This window comes from Antechinus flavipes, chromosome 4 (genome assembly GCF_016432865.1).
Source record: "Antechinus flavipes isolate AdamAnt ecotype Samford, QLD, Australia chromosome 4, AdamAnt_v2, whole genome shotgun sequence".
NCBI lineage: Eukaryota > Metazoa > Chordata > Mammalia > Dasyuromorphia > Dasyuridae > Antechinus > Antechinus flavipes.
This window is the reverse complement of record NC_067401.1, coordinates 218,386,775-218,402,939: the sequence shown is the minus strand read 5'-3', so window position 1 is coordinate 218,402,939 and position 16,165 is coordinate 218,386,775. Positions and strand designations below refer to the sequence as shown.

At 36.3% G+C, this 16,165-nt stretch overlaps 1 protein-coding gene across 1 annotated transcript in view; it reads left to right on the top strand.

Moving 5' to 3' along the window:
• Positions 1-16,165, top strand: part of TRAM2 (translocation associated membrane protein 2) — a 110,044-nt gene that overhangs the window by 84,512 nt on the left and 9,367 nt on the right. The window contains exons 5-7 of the mRNA XM_051997151.1: positions 12,964-13,022; positions 14,475-14,559; positions 15,191-15,261. Coding sequence (XP_051853111.1) covers positions 12,964-13,022; positions 14,475-14,559; positions 15,191-15,261 — 215 coding nt within the window. The remainder of the gene's footprint in view (positions 1-12,963; positions 13,023-14,474; positions 14,560-15,190; positions 15,262-16,165) is intronic.

The window sequence follows — 16,165 nt, the reverse complement described above, 5'->3', positions numbered from 1 at the left end:
TAAACAATAATGGTAGTAATTAATTGAGGGAGAGGATGTGGAATAAAGAACTTTTTCTTTTGGGAAGCTCTAGATTGTCTTTTATCAAGGCATGGACCAGCATTGCTCTCTTCCATTTAATATACTATACAGGAAACAGGCCCAGAGAGATGATATATTGTTCTCCTCAGGATACTTGCAGAAAATGCCATTGGCACCAGTACCTCCGGACAGCAGAAATATAAAATGTTTTTATCAGACTAGTCTCTGTGGGATTTTTTTTTTTTAAGGATATTGAAAGATATTTACTAATGTGGAAAAGAACAGTTTTTTTTTTTTTTATTGTTCAATTAACAAGTATTTGTTTTCTCTCCCAGCCCCCACCTCCTATTTAAAAGAAAAACAAAACCCTTGCAACAGATAAACATAATCATACAAAACACATTTTGGTATTGTTCATGTCCACAAGTGTATGTCTTGTTCTGCATCTTGAGTTCATCTCCTAGTCAGTGAGTGGATATTTATGCATTATTATCAGTCTTCTTGAATCATAGTTTATCTTTAAAAGTTCTTAAAATGTATAAAGTTGTTTGTTCTCCTGGGTCTGCTTACATGACTCTGGATCAATTCATAAAAGTCTTCTCAGGTTTCTCTAAAGCTGTCTCTTTCCCTGTTCCTTATGGCACATAATTATTATTACTACATTCCTATACACTCATATTTGTTTAGACCTTCCCTCATTCATGGGCACGCCTTAGTTTCCAATTCAGAGCTAGAAAGTATTTAGTTTTAAATTAATTTTATTCAAATAGTAGAAATGACTCTTCTGGCTAACCATTCCCAACTTCTTAAAACTAAGTTGAAATCCCTGTTCAGTCTTGTTGTTGTTGTTGGCTCATAGGGAGAAAGATTTCAAAAGAATAGTAAAAGTCTTTTTTTTTTTCTCTAGAATTTTCCTGGAATAGCAAACTTCATATAGAATAGGTAACATCATATATTTAGAGTCGGGTGTGGGGGGAGATCAGAGGTCAGTCCTCTTATAAATGAAGAAACTGAAGCCCACAGTGCTCATAGCATTAGATATTTTGAGTTGAACTTGGGAGTCAAGAAGTGTTAACTTCTCATCCCATTTTAGATACTTATTGCTTTGTGACCCTGAACAAGTCATTTAACTTCTCTGTGCCTTAGTTTCCACATTTGTAAAATTAGATGGTTGATATGGATGGCCTCTAAGGCCATTATCTTGTGGATACTATCATATTTTTGAATAATATTTTATTTTTCCAATTAAATACAAAATATTTTAAAATTCATTTTTTAAAATTTTGAGTTGCAAATTTTCTCCCTTTCCTCCCCCTAACCTGAGACAGTGAGCAATTTTATAAAGGTTATTACATGTGCAATCATGTAAAACAGTTCCATATTAGTCTTGTAGTGAAAGAAAAAACAAATCAAAAAAAGAAAAAGAGAAATAGTATGCTTCGATCTGAATTCATTTCTTTCTCTGGAGATGGATAATGTTTTTCTTAATGAAATCTTTGGAAATGAATTGTATCACTGTATTACTGAGAATAGCTAAGTCATTTACAGTTGAAAATAGTACAATATATTGTTAAACAATACAAAATGATGTTATTGTGCAGTGTTCTTCTGTTCTGCTCTCTTTACTTTGCATCAGTTCATGTACATCTTTCAGATTTTTCTGAGAGCATCCTGCTTGTCATTTCTTTTTTTAAATAACTTTTTGTTTGCAAAACATATGCATGAGTAATTTTTTCATCATTGACCCTTGCAAAACCTTCTGTACCAAACTTTCCCCTCCTTCCCCCCCTCCCCCGCCCCAGCCAATGGCAGGTAGTCCAATACATGTTAAATACACACACATACACACACATATATATAATGTGTATTAAAATATTAAATCCAATATATGTATATATATTTATGCAGTTATCTTGCTGTATAAGAAAAATCGGATCTAGAAAGAAGAAAAAAACCTGAGAAAGAAAACAAAAATGCAAGCAAACAATAACAGAAAGAGTAAAAATGCTATGTTGTGGTGCATACTCAGTTCCCATAGTTTTCTCTCTGGGTATGGATGGCTCTCTTCATTACTGAACAAGTTGGAACTAAGTTGAATCATCTCATTGTTGAAGAGAGCCACATCCATCAGAATTGATCATCGTATGGTCTTCTTCTTATCATATATAATGATCTCCTGGTTCTGCTCATTTCTCTTAGCATCAGTTCATTTAAGTCTCTCAGATCTCTCTGAAATCATTCTGTTGGTCATTTCTTACAGAACAATAATATTCCATAATATTCATATACCTCAATTTATTCAGCCATTATCCAATTGGTGGGCATCCACTCAGTTTCCAGTTTCTAACCACTACAAAAAAAGGCTGGCACATGTGGGTCCCTTTCCCTTCTTTAAGATGTTTTTGGGATATATGTCCAGTAGAAACAACTGCTGGGTCAAAGGGTATGCACAATTTGATAACTTTTTGAGCATAGTTCCAAATTGCTCTCCAGAATGGTTGGCTCCATTCACAATTCCACCAACAATGCATCAGTGTCCCAATTTCTCCACGTCCCCTCCAACATTCCTCATTATCTTTTCCTGTCATCTTAGCCAATCTGAGAAGTGTGTAGTGGTATTTCAAGTTGCCTTAATTTGCATTTTTCTAATCAATAGTGATTTGGAGAACCTTCACATGACTAGAAATGGTTTTAATTTCTTCATCTGAAAATTGTCTTCATATCCTTTGACCACTTATCAACTGGAGAATAGCTTGAATTCTTAGAAATTTGAGTCAGTTCTCTATATATTTTGGAAATAAGGTCTTTATCAGGACCTTTAACTGTAAAAATGTTTTCCCAGTTTATTGCTTCTCTTCTAATCTTGTCTGCATTAGTTTTGTTTGTACAAAAGCTTTTTAACTTAATATAATCAAAATTATCTATTTTGTGATCAATAATGATCTCTAGTTCTTCTTTGGTCACAAATTCCTTCCTCCTCCACAGGTCTGAAAGGTAAACTATCCTATGTTCTTTTAATTTATTTATCTTATTCTTTATGATTAGATCATGAACCCATTTTGACCTTATCTTGGTATACAGTGGTAGGTGTGCGTCAATGCCTAGTTTCTGTCCTACTAATTTCCAATTTTCCCAGCAGTTTTTATCAAATAATGAGTTAACTCCCAAAAGCTACGGGTTTGTCAAACACTAGATTGCTTTAGTTATTGACTATTTTTTCCTTTGAACCTACCCTATTCCACTGATCAACTAGTCTATTCCTTAGCCAGTACCAAATGGTTTTGATGACCACTGCTTTATTTTTAGTTTTAGATCTGGTACAGCTAGGCCACCTTCATTTGCTTTTCTCTTCATTAATTCCTTTGAAATTCTTGACCTTTTGTTCTTCCATATGAATTTTGTTGTTATTTTTTTTTTTAGGTCAGTAAAATAATGTCTTGGGAGTTTGAGTGGTATAGCACTAAATAAATCACCGAGGCTACTGTTTGCCAGGGCCATACATACCAATCATCCTCAGAAACAAGCTGATGTTAAGGTGCCAAACAGCCTTTCTTTATTGGTAATCTCAGCAGAGGTTAGCAAGAAGCAAGAGCAAGTGTATGTATGTCTCTGCATCTCTGAATCTTTCTACCTCTCTGCCTTTCTTTACTTCTCTCCACATCCTTCTGTTGCCTATGAACTTAAAGCTGGTTATTTATATTTGATTTCCTCTGGGATTACCCTGTACCTAGCCCACTCAGCACTGCATAGGTGGATGCACAGAAGGGAGACACCTGGAGTTAGTGTAGTGTCCTAAGAAAAGATCTAGCTAGAGGACACACCCCTCGCCTTCTCAAGGAAACATCTGTAAGGCACAACCTCCTGCTTCAGAGGCCAAGCCCTTTTTTACCTTCTAGGTCCACCCTACCAGCTGACATGGCAATTCTCAGAAGGAAAGTCCCTAACAGATTAGTAATATTGTCATTATTAATGACAATTATATTGTTGTGGATTATTTCTAATAGCTTTTTAGTTGATTCTCTGGGATTCTCTAAAGTATACCATCATATCATCTACAAAGAGTGATAAGTTGGTTTCCTCATTACCAACTCTAATTCCTTTAATCTCTTTTTCATCTCGTATTGCCAAAGCTAGCATTTCTAATACAATATTGAATAATAATGGTGATAGTGGGCAACCTTGTTTCACCCCTGATCTTATTGGGAATGGTTCCAAGGAAAAGTCCGTTTATTTCTATACTCTCTAGTGTTTTTAATAGGAATGGGTGTTGGATTTTAGCAAATGCTTTTTCTGCACCTATTGAGATAATCATATGGTTTTTGTTAATTTGGTTATTGATATAGTCAACTATACTAATAGTTTTCCTAATATTGAACCAGCCCTGCATTCCTGGTATAAATCCTTGGTCTTGATGCATTATCCAAGGGATGATTTTCTGTAATCTCTTTGCTAATATTTTATTTAAGATTTTCATATCAATATTCATTAAGGAGATTGGTCTACAATTTTCTTTCTCTGTTTTCAACCTACCTGGTTTAGGTATCAATACCATGTCTGTGTTATAAAAGGAATTTGGTAGGAGTCCTTTTCTTATTTTTTTCAAATAGTTTATATAGTATTGGAGTTAATTGTTCTTTAAATGTTTGGTAGAATTCACATGTAAATCCATCTGATGCTAGAGATTTTTTCTTAAGGAATTGATTAATAGCTTGTTCTATTTCTTTTTCTAAAATGGGACTATTTAAGCAATTTACTTCCTCCTCTGTTAATCTGGGCAATCTATATTTTTGTAGGTATTCCTCCATTTTACTTAGGTTATCAAATTTATTGGCATAAAGTTGGGCAAAGTTAACTCCTAATTATTACTCTAATTTCCTTTTTGTTGATAGAAAGTTCTCCCTTTTCATTTTTAAGACTAACAATTTGGTTTTCCTCTTTCCTTTTTCTAATCAAATTTACTAAAGGCTTATCTATTTTGTTGTTTTTTTCATAAAACCAACTCTTAGTTTTTTTTATTAATTCAATAATTTTTTTTTATTTTCAATTTTATTAATCTCTCCTTTTATTTTTAGAATTTTAAGTTTGGAATTTGATTGGGGGCTTTTAATTTGCTCTTTTTCTAGCTTTTTTTAGTTGCAAGCTCAATTCATTGATCATCTTTTTCTCTATTTTATGCAAATAAGTATCTAGAGATATAAAATTTCCCCTTATTACCACTTTGGCTGCATCCTACAAATTTTGGTATGTTGTCTCATTATTGTCATTCTCTTGGATGAAATTAGTAATTGTGTTTATGATTTGTTGTTTCAGCCATTTGTTCTTTAGGATGAGATTATTTAGTTTCCAATTACTTTTTGGTCTATTTTCCCCAGACTTTTTATTGAATGTAATTTTTATTTCATTGTGATCTGGAAAAAATGCATTTACTATTTCTGCTCTTTCTGCTTTTGATTTTGAGGTCTTTATGTCCTAATATATGGTCAGTTTTTGTATAGGTTCCATGAAGTGTCGAGAAGAAAGTGTACTCCTTTCTGTCTCCATTCAATTTTCTCCAGAGATCTAGCATACCTAACTTTTAGTATTTAGTATTGATGTTGCTTCATTATCTATGATACTCTTCAGCAAAATATAGTTTCTTTCCTTATCTCTTTTAATTTGATAAGTTTTTGCTTTTGCTTGATCTGAGATCAAGATGGCTACCCCTGCTTTTTTTTTACTTCACCTGAAGCATACTAAATTTGGCTTCAGCCTTTTTACCTTTACTCTGTATGTATCACTCTGCTTTAAATGTATTTCTTGTAAACAACACATTATAGGATTCTGGCTTTTAATCCAGCCTGCTATTTGCTTATGCTTTATGGGAGAATTCACCCCATTGACATTTATGATTAAAACTACTATTTCTCTATTTTCTGCCATCTTATCCCCAGATTATACTTTTCTCTTTTTTTTCCCTTTCCCTCCTCCCCAGAATTTAACTTGCATACCACTTGCCTCAAGCAGCCTTTCCCCTCTAGAATCCCTCTCATTTTCTCATATCTTTCCCCTAATATTTCTGTTTTCCCTTCTATTTAGCCTACCCCTTCCCTTTTTGCCTTTCCCCTCCCACTTTTCAATAAGGTGAGAGAAGTTTCTCTGTAAATTAATATGGCTAATATTTTTCTTTGAGCCAAATCTGATTAGAGTAAGATTCACACAATGTTCATCCCTCTCCCTTCTTTCCTCCAGATATAATAGGTTTCCTTTACCTCTTAGTGAGCTGTAATTTCCCTCATTTTATCTCCACTTTTCCCTTTTTCTGGTACAATCTTCTTTCCACCTCTAGTTTCTTTTTTTATATTATAACAGTAAAATCAAATTAAACATGCACTCTCTATGTATACCCATAATAGAAATACAGTTCTCAAGAGTTCTTTTTATCTTTTTATGCTTCTCTTGAGTTCTGTATTTGGAGTTCAAATTTTTTGTTTAGCTCTGGTCTTTTCATCAGAAATAAATGGAATTCACCTGTTTTTTTTGAATACTTATCTTCTTCCCTGGAAGAAAATGCTCAGTTTTGCAGGATAGTTTATTCTTGGCTGCATGCCAGATTCCTTTGCCTTTCGGAATATAAGATTCCAGGCCCTTTCATACGTTAAGGTGGATAATCCTTATTGTGGCTCCTTAGTATTTGAATTTTTTTTTCTGGTGGCTTGTAATATTTTTTCCTTGGTCCGATAGTTCTCAAATTTTGCCACAATATTCCTTCGAGTTTTAATTTTGGGGTATCTTCCAGTAGGTATTCGGTGAATTCTTTGAGTGGCTATTTTACCTTCTGATTCTATGACATCAGGGCAGTTCTCTTTGATTTCCTGAAAAATAGTGTCTAGGCTCTTTTTTTCATCATGGTTTTCAGGGAATCCAATAATCCTTAGATTGTGTCTCCTAGATCTCTTTTCTAGGTCAGTTGTTTTCCCAAGTAAGTATTTTATATATTTTTTTTCATCTTTTTTTTTTTTTGTTTGTTTTGCTTAACTGATTCTTAATGTCTCATCAAGTCATTCATTTCCATTTGTTCAGTTCTGATTTTTACTGAATTGGTTACTTTTTTTTACTTCTTTTTGTATTTGTCCAGTTGAGTTTTTTAAATGAGTTATTTTGTTCTATGGGTTTTTTTTCCCATTTCACAAATTCTGTTTTTTAAGGAGTTATTTTCCTTTTCCATTTCACAAATTGTGTTTTTCAGGGAGTTGTTTTCTTTTTCCGCTTTATCAAATCTTTCTTTTAATGAGTTATATGCCTTTTCCAAACCTTCTTGCAAAGTTTTCCTTTCCTTTCCTTTCCCCATTTTTCTTCTAGCTCTCTTTTGAGATCCTTTTTAATTTCTTGTAGGAGAGCCTTGTTGATGGGGATAATATATACCATCTTTTGGATCTTCATCTATTTTTATTCTCCTCGTGGTTTGAAATCTGTTCCTCTTTCACCATAAAAACTATTTATGGTCAGCATTCTCTTTGCCTTTTTTCTCATTTTATTAAAAAAGTTGGGATTTACTTTTAGGGTAAGGGAGGTTTTCCAAGCTTCCTCTACAAGCAGCGAAGTGTAGATTCTTCCTTGTAGATTCTCCACAGTACAATTCTTTGCCACCCTGCAGAGACCACACCCTGCCCCAGGTCTGAAGTGGCATCTGTGCGCTGCCTGCCTTCACCTGGCCACCTCCCTCCGTGCCCACCTGAAACAGACCTTTTCTGGAGATCTTCGAAATTATCTTCTGCTAGTAATTTGCTGCACTCCCAATATTCGTGGATTCTGCCAGTCCAGAACTAATTCAGAGGCTGAATTTACTAATTAGTTGAGGATTGTGGGAGAAGATCAGAAAGAAGTGTGTGTCCTTTCTGCCATATTGGCTCCCATCCCTTTTCCCCCCATTCTCCTTCCCCCACACTTGTCATTTCTTATAGCACAATACTATTCTGTCACAACTATATATCCCTCAGCTTGTTCAGTCATTCCCCAGTGATGGAAATCCTCTTGAATGCTATCATCTTATAGATAGATTTAGAGCTGGATGGGGCCTCGGAGCATGTCTAATCCAACCTCTTCTCCTGTTGAAAAAACTGAGGGTATGGTGGAAGTAATTTGCTTCAAATCACACAGGTAGTGAGTTTTAGATCTAGGATTCATATCCAGGTCCTCCGACCATAAAACAAACATTTCTTAAGCATTTGATATGTTCATATAACTTCTAAAGTCATTATGTTGTTGTTGATGATATACAGAGCTTTATTTAGAAAAGGAGTTAGGGCTTATGATTCATCTCATTACCTTATGGTTATATGGGGCTGTATTCCAGGGTTCATGATTTGACTCACAATATATATGAGTCCAGCAAGCGATGGACTATTATTGGAATTCTGTATTTTCTTTGTTCATAAATAGTGGGGGGGAGAGAGGGGGATATAGTGGCTTTTGGGAGAAAGTGGGGAACTTCCAACTAAACCTCCGTTTAGCTAACTCTTTATAAAATCAGAGAAACCTTTAAATGGTTAGCCGGTTTGTTCGTTTGCAGAGATGATTTTGGTTTCAGATCTGTTTGTTGGCACTTTGGGGAATATAGGTAAGGGCATCTAATGCAGGCCTCCAGCTAACTTGTGTTTCTGGCACGGCAGAACTTTAAAGTTAACCCCTTAGGCATCAGAGTCATGTGATTATTCCTCCTCAAGCAGCTGTTTGGCTAGACCTCTGGAAAAGGCTGCTCATTTACCAACCAGTGAGTCATTTCTTCTCTGGCTCCTGCTGATCCTCTCCTTCTACCTCTCCCAGTTGCAGACCTAGTGGACTAGACAGGCTCCTCATTTCCAATCAGGCAACATTTTTCTGTGGGGATCTCTTCATCGGTTTCAGATTTTCCATAGCTTTGTTTCCTTAGCAAACAGGGCAACAAGCTGACGAAAGTTTGCATTGAACATGTAAAGCTGGGGAGGGAGGAGGGGTGTGTGTGTGTGTGTGTGTCTTTGGGTTTCTATCCTCACACAGGCAGCCTTTCTTTGGCAGGAATGCCTCCTCCACTTCAGATTTCCATAGACAGACTCACAAATAACCTTTTTTTGTTGTTGATAAATATATAGTATTACTTCCTATAGGAAGAAACTGTTACTTCCTTGGGGTTTTTCCCCCTTGAAACTGGCTTGAGGCTTTACACTCTTAATGTGAGAAGAGAGAGGCTGTAAGTTGCCCTTTGCCTAGCCTGGCAGACTTCTAATCTGCTCATAACTGTCAGGAAAAACACCAGGGTGATGAAGATAAAGAATGTGGGTTTGAAGCATTGATCAAACATTGAGACAAGGACTTCCCCTGATCTTTTATATCTCCTGCATGTGTGAGATATGGAGACCACAGTCAGGAAGGGTCACAAGTGTGATCTATTAGAATAAATAAATCTCCTTTGAGAATTCTGGGCACTTTAAAGAAAAAAGAGAAGAAAAATGAAGAAAGTTGTATTCTTTTTCCAACCTTCAGATACTGGTCTTCTGCAAAGATTCTCATTCCCTTCTCTTCCTCTCTCAACTTACTTACAATTCTGATTTGCTTTGCTAAAGTAGAACCAAGTAATCAATCTTTTGGTCTAATAAGACTCTGGTGGTGTGGCTAGTGTTGCTGGTAATGATGATGATGATGATCATATCCTACCCCATCTGGGGTTTTCTTGGCAAAGATATCAGAATGATTTGCCATTTCCTTCTCTGACTCATTTTATAGGTGAGGAAACTGAGCTACTAAGTAGTTCCTGAGGCCAACTTGGAACTAAGGTCATCCTTACTGCAGGACTAGCGCACTGCCCATTGTGTCACCTAGCTGCAGAATCACAGTAGCGCAAATAAAATGCAAGCTGCAAAATCCTAGACCTCTCCATCTCAAATGTTCAGCCAGTGCCCAACAGGTGGTAGAGCCTTTTGAGTTCATATTGGCCTGATGGTCACAGTTGACCTTAATGTACTTGACCCCAGCATCATAATGTCATTGATCCTCTTTCGAGTATGAAGGATAAATTATAACATACAGATTTAATGTAGCAGCAGGAAGCTACATTACTTCTCATGAGTGCCTTTTCTGTGGAGTTTACTTCATGACTCATGAGGTTTGTTAAGAACTAACAAAGAAAACCAGGAAGTTGTTTAAGGGAGTATGGCATTTATGGCAGTAGGTTGTATATTATAGTGAAAAAATAAACCCAACTCACTAGACTGAGATTCTTGTGATGGCTGTTTCTGTAGTCATTAATTTCTTTTTAAGCTCCTATTGTGTCCTAGGCACTGTACTAGGTGATGAGAATACAGATAAAAAGAATGAAACAATTCTTACAATGAGCTTACATTCTAATGGGGGAGATAACAATTACATATAAAATTATGTGTAGCATATGTAGTGTTAATAAATACATTAATATATTCACATATAATGTATTTATTTCTTATGGGGGGGAATAAAAGACAAGAATTTAGAAGGATACTAACAGCTGGAGAGGAACTAGGAAAGGATTCATGAAGATGTTATTTTTGCTATGTTCCTCTGATGAAGAGGTAAAGGATAGGTGGGGCCAAGGGCTGGGAGGGTAGTGCATTCCAAGCATGGAAGACTGTGCACACAGAAGGAGTGATGGCGCGATCTTGAGTAAATTATTTAATCTTGAAATTCATTTAATTTTTGCATTCTTGATTCCTGATTGCTGATACACTCCCTATTCTGCACTCCAGTTGCCAAGTATTCTTGAGAATATTTTTCCCGTCCACATCCCTGTTATCCTTCACCTGGCTGTTAAAATAGTGTCCTGATAATTGCTTTCTGACTCAAATCTTTTTCTTCTCTAATCTGTCCACATGGCTGCCAGAAGGGTTTTACTGAACCATAGACTTTCCCTACTTAATGAATTCCAATGGGTGTTTCTTACCTCTAGGATCAAATACATATTCCTTTGTTGAGCTTTTAAAAACTTACACAACTTTGCTACAACCCACATTTCTAGCTTTATTAGATCTATTGTATGTCCCTTCATTTAATTCTTAGTTCACCTAAACTGATCTTGATGTTTCTCACATACTTCATGCTATCTTTTGTCTTCATATCACCACACAAGCTGTACTCGGGCCTGAAAGGACTTCTTCCTTACTCCTCCATCTTAGGATTTCTAGTTTTCTTCAAAGTGGAATTAAAGTGCCATCTTCTATATAAAGCCTTTCTTGATATTCCACTGCTAGTGTTTACCCCCGCTAAAAACATTATCCAGTGTATATTTAGTATATACTTTAATAGAAGTGAATTTCTTGAGGGTAGAGACTATCTTATTTTTTTTAAAACCATATTTCCTAGCACAGTGCCTGACATAATAAGCATCTAAAAAATGCTTGCTTGAATAATATGAGCCTCAGGTCTCTTAATCAAAATTAGGAAATTGAACTAGAAGATCTTTGAGGTCTACTTCCTAACTTGATGGAAAGGGTATCTTGTTCACTGTAGTAAATGATTGCTATTTGTCAATAATCCTGGGGATTATTGTCCCATTTTACAAATAAATAAACTGAGGCACAGAAATTTCCTTTGAATATTAAAAGGATGTTTATGTGAGAAAGGGTTTAAATTTGTTCTTTTTGACTCCAGGGGGCAAAACCAGGGACTATAGGTGAGATCTGGCAAAAGAGACTGATATCAGGAAGAAATTTTGTAGAACTATCTCAAATTAAAATGCAGGCTGCCTTCAGAAGCCATTGTATTTTGAATTACCTTCACTTGGAGTCTTTAACAAAAGCTAGAGGATCACCTATTTGGGTTTTGTTATAGTGGGTATCCTTTTCTTAGGTATGGGTTGGGCCAGATGGTTTTTAGGTTCTTTTCTAACTCCAATTCTCTAATAACAGGAAGAGACCAGTGAAAACTATTCTTAGCATATGTCCCATCCAACCAAGATTCGGTAGTATCTTTGTATTCTTGTAGTTATGTTTGCATATTTTGAGCCTGAGAGTTAAAAATTACTGACTTCTCACTAAACAGTCTTGACCTTCCATTATTACCCTTATACCTAATCTAGTTGTAAAAGGCAGTCTGACTAATGAAAACCATTTATTCCTTGATTCCATTCACTCAGACACTCTTGATTGTCTAACTATATTTGATCTTGTTCTCCAGAACTATAGGCCAAATTTATTGACTTCAGGAATAGAGTACTAGAACACAAGGTTGGTTGCTTAGTTCTATTTTAGGTTTAACTCTTCTCCTCAGTAGATTGTGATATTTGTAAAAGTAGAAAATGTTTTATTTTTGTCTTTAGTGCCCAGCATAATGTGCTGTATGAAGTAGATGCTTAATAAGTGTCTATTGCATTGAATTGTTCTTGAACAACTTCGTCATTTGGGTCTGGGTCTTTTCATCTGTAAAATGAATGTTAATGATGTACCCTTCTCAACTGCCAAGAATAAGGATAGGGACTTTTGACTATACCTGTGATTTAATTGGTATGAAATTTTCATTGGTAGAGAATTCTCAGATGAGGAAATTCTCTATCAAAGCAGGTTGGCACCTTTTATGAAACGACTACTCTTAGAAGGTTGTTTAGAGCACTGAGAGATTAAGTGACTTGCTAACTTATTGGCTCCAAGGTGTTTTTTTGAGGCAGCTAGGTATCTTGGGCTTGGGTGAGATATTTGACTTCAGATTCTTATTCAGCAATCTATGAACTCAAGAATACTAGGAAAGGAATACAATTCTCAAGTCACTTGGAAAGAAAGGAAATTTGTAAAGTGCCAGCTTCTTTGTTACTTAGATCATTTGTGGTGGTATGAAAACTGAAATGGACTTTTGATATTTCCAGTGTATTGAATAGTACCACTAGAAGCAGAAATGACCCCTACAATATTTGTCAGGTCTGTTTTCTCTAATTCTTGTCTTTCATTCCCCCCCCCCCCCCCATAGGAAGGATACTTAACAAATCCAAGAAGCCTCTGGGAAAACTACCCTCATGTATATCTCCCGTAAGTATTCTCTTGGCTTAGTACTTAGAGCAACATTTTGCTAGTTCACTAGTTTCTTCTAATTAAATTATGTCACGAGCCCCCAAGCCAACTGGGATCTGCACTGGCTCATGCACACCCCTTGCTCATTTAGTGTGTTGCTATAGAAAAGTTATTGGCATTGTATGGTTGTAAGTAAATTGGTGTTTTCTCCAAAAATCCTTTGGGGTTAGCATAGATTCTTGGTATCCTAAATGTGAGAGGTCATTGAATCCATTCCCCTGCTGCCAGTAGTGACTTGACTTAAAACATATTAGGCAGATAAGTAAATAAGTCTCTAAACTTGAAACTGTCCCTTGAGGATATTATAATCTCCTACTCAGTTGCCCTTTATTTCTACCCGTCCTTTTATAGCACAAGTGCCTTTTTTTTTCTTCTCCTGCTTGTTTGGTCTTTAGTGAATTTCATTCTCTTTTCCACATTATGTACTTTTCATATTATGTACCAATGTCTTTCATCTATATAAGGAAGCAAACCTTGATCCTCAGAGGTTCAAGGCTGTGCCAGTTCTACCATAGTGAATAGACTTCTGCTAATAATAGTGGTTAAAGTACTGGATGTGGAGTTGGGAAGACTCAGGTGCAAATCCTACCTATGACACTTAAAACTCCATGGACAAACCCACTAAGCTTCCACTTTCTCACCTGCAAAATGAGGCATTAGCCTTTGATGGCTTTTTTAATTGTTTCCATCTCTCAGTCAGTGATTCAATGTGTCTAGCTGTGACCTGTGGGAAAGTCAGCCAACCAAAGACCAGTCCAGCTAATAGAGGTTTGGAGAGTTTTTATCACCAAAGGGTTGGTTTTTATATGATAGAATTTTCTAGCCATAGAGACTCATTAAAGTTAGGTTATCTGCCTATGTCAAACATGGATTTTTTAAATAAGTAAAGTGGGTTCGAGTTTTTAAGCTAAATAACTTTTAACCTTTGCTCTGCACTCCTTTGTAGCGTTTTAATCATTTATTTTATTCTTCTTTTAAATTCTTTATTTCCCTTTAAATAGGGGATGAGGGTTGGGGAGGAGGTGGAACATGGGTACATTGAATATAGAGGAAGCCAAGAAGTAGATTTAATATAGGTGTGATGGTGTCCCCAGGTCTTTTCTTCTGATTTCCTTATTCAATTCCTTAAAATCAGAGTTGTGCCATTGTAATTTTGTTTTTGATTAATCTGACAGGACTAAATTTCTTTCCACTGAACTAAGAGAACTTGGGCTCAGATCCAAATTCTGAGATCACCTGTATGATTTTGGCCAAATCATTTAAATTTCCCTGGGTCTCAGTTTCCTCATTTGTAAAATGAAGGGGGTTGAATTGGATAGCCTCTGAGTTCCTTCCAGTTCTGGAACCATATCCTTGAACCTTGTTATGACTAGGCCAGACCTCTCTATGCTCTTTGCTCTTATGTTCCAGCTTCCAGGTGAAGTTTTTCTACCTTTGTCAGCTGGCATACTGGCTACATGCCCTGCCGGAACTATACTTCCAGAAGGTGCGGAAGGTGAGTAGCCCTTGATTCCGATTCCTTATCTCAAAATGGCCATTTTAGGATATCTCCCTATTTTGCTTCCCAGCAATTCTCTTATTTCCTGCTATTGGGAAGTAGACATTATTGGATAGTGGGTTGACCTATGTTTCTTAGTGTTTGTTTAAAATCCTAGATAACCATCAGGTTTACTCTAGGATGATAAACCATTTTATTCCTGGAATTTTCCCTCTTTTCACACTTTCCTTCCTGGTTTGTCTTTCTGGCCTTCTTCCACCAAGCCATGAGGCTATAAGATTTGGGAAAGCCTTTTATGAAAATATCTTCCCAGCAGTCTTTTCATAATTTTCTTCAGCTTTGCTTTCGGTAACATTATCCTCCTAGCCTCTGTTTTGTCTCCACCCGTTCCTCACCATTTTTTCCTCAAACCAAAGCTCACTGCCATTCCTTCTCACTTGTAGCAGGCTTCCTGGCCCCACTCAGAATCACCAGGGCTAAGTCAGCCTTTCCCTCTTATGTCTGCTAAGAATGAGTATGAGGTTAGACAGCTCCAGATGAATTCTCTAGTTGATTCTTGCTCACCGTATCCTTGGGCTTTGGTTCCTTGGGAAGCAGAAATTCACAGTTTGGTCATTTCTGTTTCCAGGAGGAGATTCCACGTCAGCTGCAATATATCTGTCTGTACTTGGTTCATATAGCTGGAGCATACCTCTTAAAGTAAGTGGTACCAACCGCAGTCTCTCCTTTCTATGCCATTTGAGTCCTCTTGAGTTCATGTTCCTGCCACAGAATGCCAGGTGATTGATGCCAGCAGAGCTCATGCCCTTAGGATTCTTTGATTCCAGTTGTTCGTATATTAAAAAGGAAGAGTAGATTTCTCAAGTATCAAGCACTATTCAAAGCATAGGAAATAAAATAGAAAGCAGGACAGTCCTTGATCTCATGAAGTCCACATTTTTTTTAATTAATGCTTTTTGTTTACAAAACATATGCATAGGTAATTTTTCAACATAGTTCCTTGCTCCTTTTGTTCCAAATTTTCTCCTCCTCTCCCCTTCCCAGATGGCAGGTAGTCCAGTACATGTTAAATATGTTAAATCCAAAATATGTGTATTTATAGAATTATCTTGCTGCACAGGAAAAATCAGATCAAGAAGGAAGGAAAAAAAAACTGTGAAAGAAAACAAAATACAAGCAAACAACAACAGAGAGAATGAGAATGCTCAGTTCCCACAATGTTCTCTTTGGGTATAGATTGTTCTTTTCATCAGTAAACAAGTGGAACTGGTTTGAATCATCTCATTGTTAATGAAATCCACTTCCATCAGAATTGATCATCGTACAGTCTTCTTGTTGCTGTATATAGGATCTCCTGGTTCTGCTCATTTCACTTAGCATCAGTTCATTTGGTCTCTCCAATCCTCTTTGAAATCATCCTGCTGATCATTTCTTAGAGAATAATAATATTCCGTAATATTCACATACCATAACTTATTCAGCCATTCTCCAATTGATGGGCATCACTCAGTTTCTAGTTTCTTGCCACTACAAAAAGGAAAGCCCACATTTTCATTAAGGGAGACTATACATGTAGAAGAGTTGAGCTTCTGGGTAAATGAAG